This window comes from Lampetra planeri, chromosome 2 (genome assembly GCF_965212315.1).
Source record: "Lampetra planeri chromosome 2, kcLamPlan1.2.h2, whole genome shotgun sequence".
Lineage (NCBI taxonomy): Eukaryota > Metazoa > Chordata > Hyperoartia > Petromyzontiformes > Petromyzontidae > Lampetra > Lampetra planeri.
In genome coordinates, this window is record NC_136108.1 from 35,586,837 (window position 1) to 35,602,154 (window position 15,318).

The 15,318-nt window shown below is 52.5% G+C and overlaps 1 protein-coding gene across 2 annotated transcripts in view; it reads left to right on the top strand.

Moving 5' to 3' along the window:
* Positions 1-15,318, top strand: part of TG (thyroglobulin) — a 105,751-nt gene that overhangs the window by 13,776 nt on the left and 76,657 nt on the right. The window contains exons 10-18 of one of the 2 annotated variants that reach the window (XM_078614420.1): positions 413-1,003; positions 1,597-1,836; positions 3,681-3,818; positions 4,540-4,617; positions 5,573-5,694; positions 6,854-6,986; positions 10,893-11,090; positions 13,706-13,942; positions 14,730-14,905. In XM_078614420.1, coding sequence (XP_078470546.1) covers positions 413-1,003; positions 1,597-1,836; positions 3,681-3,818; positions 4,540-4,617; positions 5,573-5,694; positions 6,854-6,986; positions 10,893-11,090; positions 13,706-13,942; positions 14,730-14,905 — 1,913 coding nt within the window. The remainder of the gene's footprint in view (positions 1-412; positions 1,004-1,596; positions 1,837-3,680; positions 3,819-4,539; positions 4,618-5,572; positions 5,695-6,853; positions 6,987-10,892; positions 11,091-13,705; positions 13,943-14,729; positions 14,906-15,318) is intronic. The other variant, XM_078614429.1, reaches the window with a different exon arrangement.

Consider the following 15,318-nt stretch of genomic DNA (forward strand, 5'->3'; position numbering starts at 1 on the left):
GAGGGGTGGCAACCCAAGATGCAGTGCTCGAGCCAGAAAGAATGAGGACAAACGACAACAACCCGGCCAGGTGGCTCAGCCCTAGAGCCAGCGCCTTGTAATCCCAAGGATGCAAGTTCACATCTTCGTTGGGAGTTGACCTAGCCCATCATCCCTCCGGGGTCGATAAAATTATTACTATGTGGGGAAGTTAGCGGTGGTTGTCCTTTGAACCGACCTGATGGCCCTCGCCATGGCAATGTGTAATTCCCACCATTGCCACAGGGCTGCAAAGAGGAGCACCGCAGCAATGCTCATTTGAGCAGCCAATCGCTTTAGAGTGAACGATCACGTAAACATTTGAATGACGACGAGACGGTCACGGTGATTGTCTCTGTCCCTCCCTTGTACCCCTTGCCACGCTCTTTCTCAGGCCCCACCCCTTGCCAGGTGGCCGCTGCCGGCGAGCTTCTGCAGCAGCTCCGTCACCTGGGCCCGGTGCTGCGTGGCGACGCGCCGAGCTCACCGCCGCCCATCTACGTCCCGCGGTGCGACGCGCGAGGCGGGTGGCGTCCGGTGCAGTGCGACGGCGCCGGCCAGCAGATCCGGGAGTTCGTCGACGCGTGGACGAAGGACGAGGGGGACGCTTCCAAAGCCACGCTCTCCGACCTCAGGGCGCTCCTCGCGCGAGCTCGCGGCGCCGGCGGCGATGGACTGCGAAGCTTCCTGAGCTTTCTCTACGACTCCGGCCGTCAGGACTTGTTCCCCGAACTGTCGCTTTACCCGTCGTTGCAGGGTCCGATCGAGGTCTTAAACTTATCCGGCTCTTCCAGCCGGTTTCTGCGAAACCCCGAGGTGGTCTGGAAGATCCTCACCGAGAACGCGTCCTTCGTGTATACCGGCGATTACGCCGAGTTCAGTGGCGGCTACGGTGACTTCGAGTCGCGGCTGTGCTGGTGCGTGGACGCCGCGGGCCACGAAATCGACGGTACCCGCACCGCCTCGCCAGGCCAGCTGCCAAAATGTAAGACACTGAACGTCACCTTTGGAAGTGTACCGTTGGGGCAGTGCTAATGTCAGATGTACACGTCAGACACGTACGTTAAAGACGTGGGTAATCGTTTGTACATTCACGAGGGTGGCTTTTATCTTGGGCCTAGTGTAATGCAGACTGTAATTCAGACGTAAATAATGTGGCACCTGGATGATTTAGCCATTTCTAGTATGGAGGTTACCTAATTTGTGGAACTGCTCATTAAGAAACGCACACACACACACACAGTGTATCAATTCAATCCTCTTCACACTAAAATTACCGGTCGACATGTTGATATTGCAATAAGCCTGTAAAATATACTTTCACTTTGAGATGCGTTTCGTGATCACACTTGATAGGACTCCACTACTTACCCGTTAAAGAAGTTGGCCAAACATTCCAATAGAGGACCGCAGAGCTTGGGCAATTGTTGCCTATGGCTGCCGTTCCCCCTGCCTCCAGTTTCCCGCGCCTCCGTGAGAAATGTACGCACGGAAATAGAATGTCACCGCGTGTTTTGAGGCACGGTTCGCGTTCCGGTGACGCTATACGGACTGTAACATGCCGATTCGCGCGCTCAGGTCCCGGCGCTTGCCACTTGGCGGCCGCGGACGTGAGCCGCTACCTGCAGCAGGCGGACCTGCTCATCGGCAGCGCCGGAGCCTCGTCGGCGGGCGAGGGCGTCGCGTTTGGCCGGGGCCTCGCGTTCACGGAGGACGAGCTGCTGGGCTCGCCTCTCGGCCTCGGGGACGTGAAGGGGGAGGTGGCGGCCATCCTCGCCGGCGGCACGGGCTACGCCGTCCGACTGGCGGCGCAGGCCGGTGAGGCGCGCGCACTCGTAGCCCGGCCACTCGGGACGTGTGGTTGGTGGTGACTCTTTTTCGTCGCGGTTTTTTTCCTTCCCGATTTTGGCAGGGTCGGCATCACGAGACGAATCGCTCGAGAGCCTTCACGACGTAGCTGAACCCCTACGTGTTGGAGGATGACCCAACGGAAGCAGATATCAGAGAACCACCTCTTGACGTGACCTCTGGCTCACACGAGTCCAGCACTCTCACACTTGCTGTGCATATAAGAGTAACGTTCATCCCAGATGGAATTTAGCCCAAATTAAATACAGAACCCAACTTACCATGATGGAGTGAGACCAGCGATCCACTACACTTGAGGATCAGGTTTATTCACAGGTGGCTGAAACCCAGATTCAAACCGAGGACCTCAGCAGTACCAGCTCAGTACTCTGACCTCTGAACTCTCAGCCGCCCAGCCACTTCCTACTTCTTTTAATCACAAGTGTTGAGCACAGGCCCTTATCGGCCATCAACAAACAGCACTATTAAAGGTGTCATGAATTCAATTTAATACATTCCTTGTATTGAGCAAGGTTATGAAGAGATAATTCCTCAGTGGAGTAGCGACCCACAGTGTCATGGTTGAAGGCAGTATGGGTGAGACAAAACAGTGAGTCTGGTAGTCCGAGTGATCAACATCAGTGAAGGAATGAAAGAGATCATGGGAACAGTAGCCATAAGGAGGCGACTGACCGCCGGTGAGCGAGCAACTGGAGTGAATCATCGACTCCCGCATCATCAATCAACATGATCGCTTTCCAAGAAGTGGCCAGAGGTTGAGTGAGCCGTGTCAACTTTCAGATCAGCAAAGTGAGGTTCTGCAGCAAGTCGGTTTCTCACCAATGTCTTCACAGCTAGAACGCAATCCACTCTTATGCGTGGGGTTTTCTACACGCACCACAGTTTCTTCCCAAACACTCACAGTCACATGCGGGACCATGTACAGCTGTGACTGTGCCAAACCGCCACATGTGACTGCCCGGCGAAATACTTTACACATGGGATTTTATCTCTTGGAGATTGAATTGTTTGCATTATCCAGCATCTTTGGACAATAATTATTTAACAAACTTGGTAATATTTCTTGTGCAATGGTATTATGGTAAGGCACATCTGCTCTAAATTCAATCTAACAATTGTTTGGGATGCGGGGTTGGTCGGCGGAAATGCCGAAGCAATGTGTTTGGAGAGCCGGGCTGAGTAACCGTGACGGAGTGACGTGACGTGCAGCGGCAAGGCAATTCACGTCGGCACCACAACAACAACGCGTGAGCACTCGCAACATCAATCCGCCAGGTGATGGGCACCCCTGCCAGGGCGCTGGCAGTAAGTTTAGGGCTCGCCTGCCACATGTCCCGTGACACGATGGTTTGTGCGTGGTGCAGACCCGCAGCGATGCGGGACCCTCGGTGGGGCGTGTGGGAGCGCGCAAAATTGGGCTGCTTTTCAGAAGCACTTGCCAGCGAGTTCAGTGTTTCGCCGTGTTCATTTTGCGTTCCCTTCCATTCCGCTAAAGCAGCACCCATGAGGAAACGTGCTTCCTGAAACGTGTATCTTCACGATCCGGCCAGATCAATAATACGAGTAGCACATTGTAGATGGAGTCACCCCCACCGTACGATGACTGTGGAAATTACACCACTGGCTCAGGGTCGTAAATGGGAGAAAAAAAGTTTCCCGTCAATGCTTCCCGTCCTAATGTTTCCAGAAAATTTGTGAAGAAACAGGTCAAAGTCATCGTGAGAATTCACGCGTGGCAATTACCGTGTTAGATGAACACGCGTGACGCTCGCGCGTTTCCGTGCGCTCCGCAGCAATGCATTTCCACTGGCGACGGCGCTTCTTCGGACTGGGCACCATCGGGGAGGGCGTCTTCAACGGCTTCGACCCGTACATGCCGCAGTGCACCGAGCCGGGCGCCTGGGAGCCGGCGCAGTGCGACAAGAGCTCCGGTACGCTCGGCGCCGGGAACGCGCGACGGGGGAAACTCATCGCTGTACCGCGCTTGTACGGTCCCACGTCTGTGCTCCCCCACCTTCGCCAAACCCGCACCGACCACCGTGGTGAAGTATGGTCAAACAATACCGCCGCCGCCTCAAATCGGCAGGCCGTGGGGAGGCCGTCGTCCACCTCCGACTAGCACGGTTGGCTACGTACGGCGCAAAAGAAGTTCAACATACATCCAGCAGTGGATTGACAAATGATTCGTACGCGTACACATTTTGCGATATAATCGAAGTGACGCATCATGCTGTGTGCCGCTTGTGTATTTTTTCCCCCGTTTTGTAACGGACTTTTAAAATACCCACGTCCTTGCGGCTATTGTGGGAATGATTTGACCATACTTCACCACGCTGATCAGTGCGGGTTCGGTGGACGTGCACTCGTATGCAGTTGGCCAGTTTACAACTAGGCCCTGCGGTTCACGGCTCAATGGCCGTTGTTTCCTGCACTTGCGCATTTATAGACACACACACACATCTGGATTTGTCATCCACCCGTTAATCTAATGACCATCGCAGCGGAGTTCAATATCAGGGCTCCTAAACAACAAGCAATCGTACGTCTCAGCAGGCCTCTTCCAGGATTCTGAGAAAAAAAATTGTATCTCCAATTTAATTCCTTTAACTCTAACCGTGTGGTGAATTTGGACCGCCGTGCGAGCGGGCGCAGGTTTTTGCTGGTGCGTGGACGCTGCCGGCGAGTTCGTCGCAGGCTCCCTCGTGGCCCGACCCAGGCGCCGGCCGCAGTGTGAGTCAGCACCACGGCGTGGCGGCCCCGCTGAACCCGGGGAGGGGGCCAAACAAACACTTTTACACTTTCAACAAAGGTTAAACGCCGGACAGAATGGGTAACGGTGCGATCGTTAGGGTGGTGCTGCAGCGGTAACGCTTGAGTAGCATAGCAAGAAGGACCTGGGTTCGATTCCCAACACGGGTGCCTTTTTGCGTGGAATTTTTATGTCCTCCTGTTCTGGGTGGATTTTCAGATTCAGAATCTTTATTTATCCCTGGAGGAATCCGATGAGCTCTAAAGCTCTTTTTCACAGATGTCCATTAGGGGAGGGTCAGAAAGTTACAAAACGATAGGAGTGAGAAGTATAGGAAAGGTAAGAAAATCACAAAAAATATATAAAACGAAACTATTTTAATTTTACCAGGTAAAGCCCACTGAGCTATTTAGCTTCTTTTTCATAAGCGACCGGCCGCAATATGATCGCTCGATGAAGTGGGTCGATGTTCACATGGCTTCCCTGCACAGGATTTTGCAATCTCATCCTACAATGAGGTGTTCAGCATCATCCTTTTCCACACTCGTCTACACTGGATGTTCATGTCTCTGTCAATATCTTTGACAAAGACCATCTCACCTTTCCTAACTCCACTTCTGAGATTTCAACACATATTTGGTGACACTGCGTTGGCAATCGTGTACGCGCATATATAGCAAAACAATTGCCACATCCATCAATAATAGTGGCCTTCAAAGGAAATATTTATAATCGGAAACATTTTTTGGTAATAGCAGTTCTTCACAGCAGGTTAAAATTATACATATTTTGGTACTTTCTGCATGTAACTTTGGTGTAGCTTTTCCCTTCATGTAAAATAAAAATAAGTTATAATTTAGCTGTCGATTACCTTCCTGGCTAAAATGCGTTCACTGATAAACTAACGCGGTCGCGTGACTTATTTGACCCGTCCAGGCGCCACACTGTGCCAGAGAGCCCGTGCCGAGGCTCTTCTCACCGGCTGGAAGAGTTTGGGCTCCGTGGAAAACGGCAGCTCCATTGAAGTCCTCACCAAACACACACCGGCCTGCACCCCGGTGAGGCCTCACACCACCCCGGGCGCTGTCTGCGTTGTTATGGTGAGCCCCGAAGCACGGTTCTTTGTGGGCGAGCTTGGCTTGGCTGTTTGTGAACTCGACCGCAGTGACGTGGCCGAGCCGTAAGCACGTTTGCTGCTCGTGGTGCAATCCCCGCGGTCGCGCGTGCCGGCGTATTTGGAAAATTGACACCGCAAATTGATCAACTGGGAAAACACAAAGCAATCATCGCCCCTTCTGTGACACTATTGCAGACTTTGTGACATTTAGCTCCTCGCGCGACGAGAATATTGCAAATAATACCGAGCGTACTAACGAGATGATTTGGCGCGGGGTGGCCTTCCCTATGACCACTGTGAGGCTTCACACGTTCGGAAAAATGGTGCATATTCGTGGCTTATGTAACGCTCCGAAATATTTAGCCTTCGCGTTCGGTTTCAAGCCACACAGCGAGCCAACGTGACGGAGGGCGAGACGCGTGGCCTTGTGAGACAACGTCACATGCGGGGGCTGTTGGGAGTTGTGGGGGGTGGGAGGTCCTCGCTGACTTTTTCACCACCGCCCATGCCCAGTGCCTGCCAAATACCCCATTGCAATTCACCTTGGTTATTCTGATTCTCATACTCTTAGACTTTTTTCGGTAAAGTCATGTAGGTTAAAAGAATAATAGTAAAATAAAACAATAATAAATAAGAATAAATAAATGTATTTATTATTGTTTTTTTTACTATTATTATTTTTACCTACGTGTCTTTACCGAAAACACCTAAGAGTATGAATCCTTGCAGTCACGAAAGCTTCAAATCTAAAATTCTGATTCTCATTTTTAAAATGTGATACTCATTGTAAAGATCAATCACAGTCGAAACAACCTTCTGTTGATGTACTATGAAAATGAGCCATTGCCTGAAACGTCGCATAATATAGTTTTTGTTTTCTTTGAAGGTAGTGGAATTGATGAATGTGGTGAGATTCGTAAATAACACATCATCGTGCTGCTTGTCACACCCAATGGTTTCAAATGTGTGGCGGCCTTCAACGATAAGACATCTGTGAAAGTGCACCCACCACCCCACTTAAAATGAGTGAAGAATACTGCCCTAAAGCCCCCCCACCCACTCCCGCATTCACCCGGGCCGTGCCGTCCCCGTGGCGCCAGGCGGGAGGGCAGTTCGAGGCGCGGCAGCGCGACTCGGAGTCGGGCCTGGAGCAGCGCTCGTGGTGCGTGGATCCCGCGAGCGGACAGCAGGCGGAGCCCCTGGGCAGGGACGACCCAAGCGGAGACATTCGCTGTGAGTTCCCCCACCACCACCACCCCCACCACCCCCTTCGCGTACCCACGGCGCGCCGCGTGGCAGGCGACGGTGCGAGCCGGGCCAATCACCGGCTCACGCCACTGCTGTCGGAAAGGGCCGCCACGAGAACGCACTGTCAGAGGGTGTGTTTTGGCCTACTCTTACACGATGGCCAGACGTCTCGGGAAAGAGGGTGGAATTTCCCCACACTTTAACCCACCGCTCGTGACCCTGTAAAACGACTGGGGATGATTTTAAAATAGCTTCATAGCTCATCGGATTCCTCTGGTATAAACACATTCTTTTAAAATTCAGAAAAATATCCTGACCCGCCCATCAACTAACTGTGGTGTAAGCCGATTTCTACTGCTGGGTGGACAGATTGAGGCGGTTTAAACTGCTGCACCAGGAGATTCAAACCGGTGACCTCTGGATTGCAATTCCAGCAAGCTTACAATTTTACCATGGCCTCATCTCACGTGAATATGTAATTACGTACGGCCCTTTGAAAATGCACCGCTGGAAGCCTCCCAACGATAGTCATGGGGGTTGTTGGACCATACTTCACCACGCTGGTCAGTGCGAGTCTGTGAAGAGCAATTGGAGGGACCAGACGCAGTTGAGATAGCACTTGCCTCACATGTATGAGTCATGGCCCATGGCCAGGAAGTGAACTCAGGTCGCCTGCATCCAGTGCACCACATCTCGCTGCACTCAATCTCAACGGTGAATTGACATCGTTATGTAATGGCGTGCTAGTGTCACGAATAACAATGCACTATTAATCGTATCCAGTCTGGACATCAGCTTGTTTTGACTGCTCTTTAAAAATAACCATGAGAAAAATTACTTCTGTATAAATATCCTCCGATGTGCTTCATAAAATAAACAGCGGACTTGCAGTACCCACACGCGAGCGTAGACAATCAAGTGCAGTTGCACGGCCATCAAAACACGCCGAAATCCACACGAAGCAGACACCGCACAATCGCGCCACGGCGTTCCAGACGGTGCTGGCCTTGAAGGAAATGTGTTTGAATGGTGCCCTGGTGGTGAAAAAATGCCGTTATGCTTGGCGGCAAAACATTTTTGTGGGATATTGAGAGCGTGACGTTGGGCAGATTCCTCTTCTCTCTTCCTCAAGGTTCAGTCACTCGCTCGGTGGCGGTCAGTGAGCTCTCCTTGCTACTCTTCTTTGGCTACTAATGTGGTTACCGCTTCTGAGAACTTCACTCGTTCATTCTTCCACCCGTGTTGTGCATTGGGTTCCTCCAGACTGTTGTCTCAACCACCACACTTTGTTCTACCACGACCACCAAACACTGCGGGTCACAACGCTGGCCGTCGAACAAAGACGGTCACTGCATCGCGCGCTTTCAGATGCGCTTCTGCGGCCGTCTGGAATCATCTGCATTCCGATATTTGGAAGCCACGGGAGCTATGCACTTTTACATTTAGATTTAAAGCTCATTTCTTTAGGACTGCATTTTGTGTTGGTGGGGGGGGGGCAGGTGGAGAGGGGTGCTGGTGGAGGGGGGGGGGGGCTGGTAGGGGGGGCGGTGGAGGGGGGGCTGGTGGAGGGGGGGGGGGCTGGTAGAGGGGGGGGTGGAGAGGGGGGCTGGTAGTGGGGGCGGGGGTGTGCAGGGGCTGGTGGGGGGTGGACAAGGTTGCTTTTCCAGCTGCAGGCTTCTGCATTGAACATAAGCAACGCCGCCATCGTATTCGTACACTCCTACCCACCCTTCCCCCACCACCAGCGCCGAAACCAAAGACAAAGATCCCCTGTGTAGCCATACAGACTGCTGGGGCAAGTGCTGTTCGCGAGCACCAATGAAGGTCGGCACGGCGTACAGTGCCGCCGAGCTAGATTCCATCACCAAATATAATCTCTCAATATCGACTTCATAATCATAAGCCACAACTTCGGCTACTATCACCACAATCAGCACCACCGACACCAAAGACCACAATTCCCCTTCATAGCCCACACAGACCACTGTGGCAAGTGTTGTTCGCGAACACTGATGAAGGCCGGCACGGCGCACGAAAGTATGAAGTAGCTAGCACCACGTCGGGCCACGTTCGTTTCCCCAGAGTGGCGACGATTGCACAGCGCAGCAGGCACTCATTTGAGGCTGAGTCGATCTAGGGTGGGCCCAGAAGTGGTAAACATCGCAGCCACCGCGGAGTGCCGTGTGTGAGATCCTGAACCGCGGCTGCTCTGACCCCCCACTGCAGTCAGAGCCCTCTGGGGACGCAGAACAGGATTTGCAGTGTTTGTCGGAGAGGAACTTAGCCATACATTTACAAAGAATCATTGTTTTATTGACCACATATGGGCTTTGAAAGGTCCTGCTGATATGCTTACGGGCACTTTTTACGTAACTTGACGAGGAATATTTGACTTGGCACGATGGGCCATGAAACTATCCCAAAAGTCTGCTTAGTACGTTGAGCAGGAGTCAAACAACGTCACTTCATTTCCGATGTTGCCTCGGTGAGGCTGAGCACATGTTCAGCAATCCGAGAGGATCCACCGTGACCTACGGTGGATTTGGGCGTCCATGTGCCCGCTCAGTCTGCCGCCTGCCAGCACGCACGTCGCCGTTTCTCGTGCTCCCGACTTGATGGGGCATGCCGCTTGTGTTTGCATCTTTGCGAACAAACACAACCAAGCTGCGATGCACGAGTGACTCACTGCTTCGCAAGCCCAGTTTCCATGTTACATTGGCAGCTCGCTAGTTTTTTATATTTCAGACTTCGCTTTGTATTCCAAACGCTTACCGGGGCTCTTTCATTCGCTCAGTGGGAGGTCGCTCGTTCTCCTCTGCTGCCCTCACTGTCTAGAACTCCCTTGCCCCAGTGGCCCGTGCTGCTGACTCCCTGCCCCTGTTCAAGTCCTGCCCCAGGGCCTTCCTCTCGGCCGATGACTGGCTGCCTCTCTCTAGAAGCATAAATGTTCCCACTGTTCCTGTACAGCATTCTTGAGATGCTGTCACATTTAGAAGCTGCATTAATTGCATTGTATATTGTATCCTCCTCTTGTAATGTTAAGACACCACTGGTACCATTATTGCAACGTGTATTCGTTGTATATTGCATGTACGCATATAAAAATGCAATTGCTTTCCCAAGCCACTGCTGCATCGCTCGCAGGCCGAGTACGCGGCCGGCGTCGTGAACCGCCCAACGGGTCGGCCGCTAGGTCGGGCCGGGTTAGCATTGCCACGGAACCGATGTACGATGAACTTACGGCCTTCCGATGTGCGTTTGGTTATTTACCGCGTGCTGTTCGGGCACGATGTCCGACATTCTGGTCCACGTGCCGGGGAGATTCCTCCGGAAGCGAGCACTCCCGGCAACGCAGAGCGAAACGTTGGGCATCACTCGGAACAACTCGCGGAACAAGCCGCGAGCACACCGGAGAGAGCTGCGCAGCACGGCCGTGCGGCGACGGGTCCCTTGGACCACGCGGCGGAAGCGCTTCACGCGAACTCCCGACTCCCCGTGGTGGCTCTGCATTTGATGCCGCGAGCAGCCGGGGGAGCCTCTGACCGCTCTGCGTATTCCCGCGCTGCACCTCGGCGCTGCCTGGCCACGCTTACCCCACCGGTGCAAGAATCGGCATCAACAAACCCCCGACGGCGGACCACATCGAGCGCCCAACGACACGCGGGTCACTCGCTCGCTCCCCGCGGCACTCGGCGTTTCGCACGTCCGCGCAACTCAACGGTGCGAAGGGAAGCGGCGTCGCTGGCAGAGTTTCGCCGCCGTGTGATGCGGTGCCAAGACGCGAAATCTGCCTCATTGTGCACTTTCTGGGAATAGCTGTGTCCGTGGTAATAAATACCCTCTCGCGTGCGTGCGTGCGTGCGCCTGCTGCCACGTTTCTCTGCTCCCCAGGCCCGAGTCTGTGCGAGCTGCGGCGGCGGCAGGCCCTGCTGCGCGACGCCGGGTTGGGATCGGTGCCCGAGTGCGATTCCCGCGGGGATTACGCGGCGCGGCAGTGCGCTGAGAGGACGTGCTGGTGCGCGAGCGCCGGCGGGGAGGAGATCCCCGGCACGCGGCGGCACGCCGGGGAGCCGGGCGTCGTCTGCCACGGTACCACCGGCTCCTCTCCCACGTCACCAGCCCCCCCCCCCAACACCCCGCGCCCCCCGCCCAGCCGTCCTGGCCTCGCCTTCTTGAGTGGGAGCGGTCCCACATTTGTTTTTTGTTTTCCCGCAAAATATGAAGGAGTCCCGGTTTTTGTCACTTGATGTGTACAGCACTCACGGCGATGCATTCTCTTGGAGTTGTGAGGTATTCGCCTTCCTGTGATGTGTCCCAAATACATGAGGTGAGGTGAAAACCCTCCTCTTGCATCATCAAAACCCCGAATGATGTCTCTTGCAGCTCATGAAAATAAAATAAAATAACTACACGTGTGAGTAAATAAACAAGCCCACCGGTGAGTTATCACTGAAATGATTTATAGCAAAACCAGGCAATTATATACTGTTGAATATTTTAATGAATTCTGTGAAATATATTGCCTCATTTTAGACGAGCTGTGAATGAACAAAGGAAGGAAACCCATTGCCTGCTGTGACGCGTGGTCAGGAAACATTGGTCATCAACAAACCAATTCAACGTGATCCTAAAGTGTGCAGAGACGCATGGGGATGTGTACGCTCGGAGTTACATTGAGAGGCGAAGGGAAAACGTCGCGCACGGCGGAGACGTCACTCAAACTGCAGCAGGGAGAAGCCGGTGGGCTTGGGCGCGACGCGTCGCTCGCAGGGACGGTGCTCACCACTCGTGATCGAGCGGCAGCGGTGGAATGCGACTCGTCAAGAGAGGACGCCCGCCGGGGAGATGGAGCGATGAAATCGGCTCGTATGCACGTGCCCGGTGGATTATCATATCGCAGGATTGTGAGAGATTGCGATAGTTGGAGGGAGGCCTTCGTCCAGCAGTGGATTGAACTTGGCCGATTCTGACGATGAATACAAAACAAGCGTGATCATAGTTGCTTGTAATTGTAAACACTTGAGTTGATGGCGGGAGAGTGCGTGTAAATGTATCTGGCTTATGTTGGTGTCACGATCATTGATGAATGTGAATTTACACACTGACCATGCGAGCTTTGAAGTCTGCAGCGCTGCCTTGTTGGAACTCCCACGCACCCAGGCAGCCGAATTCAAAGTCAACGTGGATCTCACGTTCTGCTCAAATGAGCCTTGAGGCATCGGTGCTCACATCCTGTTTACAGCTCTGATACGGCGGTGGAAATTCTCTGTTCCTTTGACGGGGGAACGTCCATCCATAGGACAACCACCACTGATTTCCCCAGTTGCGCACACACAACTCTTGGAAATTGCAACGGCAATTTCAAACGTTCATTTATTTATTTCACAGAAGTGCAAAGAATGTATTTTTCTCCGCAGATTTGATAACTTTTTCTGATATATGGTATTTATATCAGCAGGATGCTATATTATATTTAAAAAAACGCCTTGCGGCCGGCACATAAATTAACGTGTTCGTAGTTTTAAGCATTATGATCTATGGCTAAGTCGTGTAAAAGTCACCTGGCAAGGTGCCAGGCAGCATTGCTGAACAAACGAAGCATCAATCACCGAGAGCCGCGAGAGAACAGCGTCGCCGCGCTGATTCTAAATCATCGCTCGTGGATTTGTTTCCACCCTTTCCAGAGAGAGGGCTTTTTGAGCGCAATGAGCAAAGGAATAAATATTATCATTAACGGTCTCCGTGGAAGCACATCACAAGTTGGCCCGGACCGTCGTTTGGGCTGCAACTGTCCGTGTACTCACGTTCGAGATATCTCCTTTGCTCGTGTACTCGTTAACCACAGCACATTTCTAAGGGGAAGACCACCCAAGAGACCGTGGAGTCCTCTAAAGTGCAATTCAGCACAATTTTAAACACGACAATGTGGATGCGAAACAAACTACACTGCCGGTTTGACATATTTTTGTAAAAATTAATTCAGCAGTAGGGTTTGTGTGTCAGCCTAAATAGGGTTGTTACTGAAAATTCCTGGAATGGAAATACACAGAAAAAAAATCATCGTGAGATAAACCGATGCATTGAGCTGTCACTGACCATCCCACGTGTCCCAGGGAACGATGGCGTTACCGTGCTTCACAATGCCCCCACGTTTGTGCTGCCTGCCTTGGCCGGCGTGCGCTGGCTGGCGTGATATAGGATGGTTGACTAACCCCCTTGAATCCTTGGAGTGGCTCTCATCCAGCAGTGGATTAACAAACCGGCCGTCGCGTCACCTTTTGTACAATTATTAAACATCATCCCAGAATCATGGAACCTCCTTTGCCAGAACCAAAATATACAGTTAAGTTGTTAAAACACCAAACTGAAACCTAATTTTTGGACACAAACTCATGGGCATTATGTGGAAATGCATTATTTATTGCTGATGCCATTGCTAACGAAAGGACCTCCACTAGAACGAGTACCAGAGAGGCCTTTAATGGGGTATTTGGCCTATTCTTCCACGCTAGCCAGACGTATTGGAAGAGATGGCAGCACCCACACTGTACCCGGACACAAGCAACTTGACGATCGACTCACTGCCCGGTGTACAGAGGCGAGATGGGGATTCAATGAGTTTGTTCGCGACCTCCCTGTGATTTCATATCTCTCTGTGACTTCATCGATTCTCTCTTCCTCCGCTCCACGCTCTCTGCTCTCAGAGCCGCGGTGCCAGCTGCCCCAAGACGAGAGGCGTGTGGGAGGGTGGGCCTTGGTGTGCGAGGATGGGACCAACGCCGCTGCCGCCGGGCTGCAGCGGTGCTCGCTGGCGTGCCTGCGTGGGTTTGCGCGCACCCTGGACGGCGCCAGCCATGGTGGTGGTGCGCCGCAAGAGTTCCAGTGTAACGCCACTAGCGGGGAGTGGATCGGGTCATCGCCACAGCCGGACGCTTGCCAGGGTAACCGCCATCGCGGTCAATTACACGTTGGACCGCGCCCGGAACGTGCGCAGAGATTAATGGCGGTTTCCGGCGGCGTGGATGTGTCTAAGGTTAAGCAAAGAGATTAACGTGAGCACTATCAGAGAGGTAATTGAGCGGAAGGCTTTATTTTTCATCTGTCCACACCCCACTCATGCGCACTGATTTGAAGCTGACATTTCTCAAATGAAGAGCGCTTGACATCAAGCAGTCACGTGCCCACTGTCTGTTATATGATTGGAAGTTGCCACCCCAGATTTGTTTTATCGCAGAGGGAAGCTGCAATCACATTTGTTCTCATTTCAGGCCATTACATGTTTACAAAAGGAAATGCCGTGGCAACTGTTGGCCAGTAACGTTTGCTGTCGACAATTGTCATGAAATTGTTCTAGTGAGTCAGGGAGTTGCCCAAACATGCCAATGTAGGACCACAGAGCTTGGGAGAGTATTGGCACCAGTTCTGGCTCTGCCTTCCCTCTCAGCTGTCGTTTTCCGCGCCTCTAAATCATTCTTTCTCTGAGAGTGAATGAAAACTGTACGTGTTACAAATTACAAATTGTTATTATCATTATGGCCTTTATGCCTGACTCGCCCTCCCACCGTCTAACCCAGGGGCCAGCAGCATGCTGCTTCTTCGTGACGTTATTCATCAAGGACCACCGTCTCGTTTTCACGCGCGTCGCGGCTCTTGAATGATTGAGTTTTTCTTTTTTACCGAATTCGAAAAAATTGTCTCTTCTTATTGCTTTGGTTGCCAACCCCCTAGAAATCCACCCATGGCAGGCGGTGCAGCTGAGCATCTCCTTCACGCTGCGCTTCCCGGAGGAGAAGGTGTGCAACCCGGAATACGAGGGCCTCCTGGAATCATTCAACTCCTTCCTGCTCGCAGACCTCACTGCCCGGGGCTTCTGTCACCTTTCCAATGGCGCGCAGGTACCAGCGGTGGGTCACACACGCTACGGGGTAGCGCGCACGTGCGCGGCCTGTGAACGCGCGGGTGCATGTATTTATGTAATGCGAAGGTGGGAAGCTGCCGTGATGTAACGTTTACCTCACTGAACCCGAAATAGCATCGCCACCACTTGCTCAAAATCCGCGGCCATAGAGCTACAGTTCCTTAAGCCCTTGCGTTAATCTGGCCTTGCCTGTTCTCGTCATTGTAATATGGAATTTCCTTCACAGTTTCAGAATTCCCGACAGCAATGGGCATCCCCTTAAGAACTTAAGCAAACACCACCACTCAGCTTGACTTTTTTCTCTCGAGAATAAAAAATCTAATCAAATGTTTTTTTATTATTATTGTGCAATTGGGATCGTGTTATGAGACAAAATATTGAGTCCGATCTCTCTCAGAA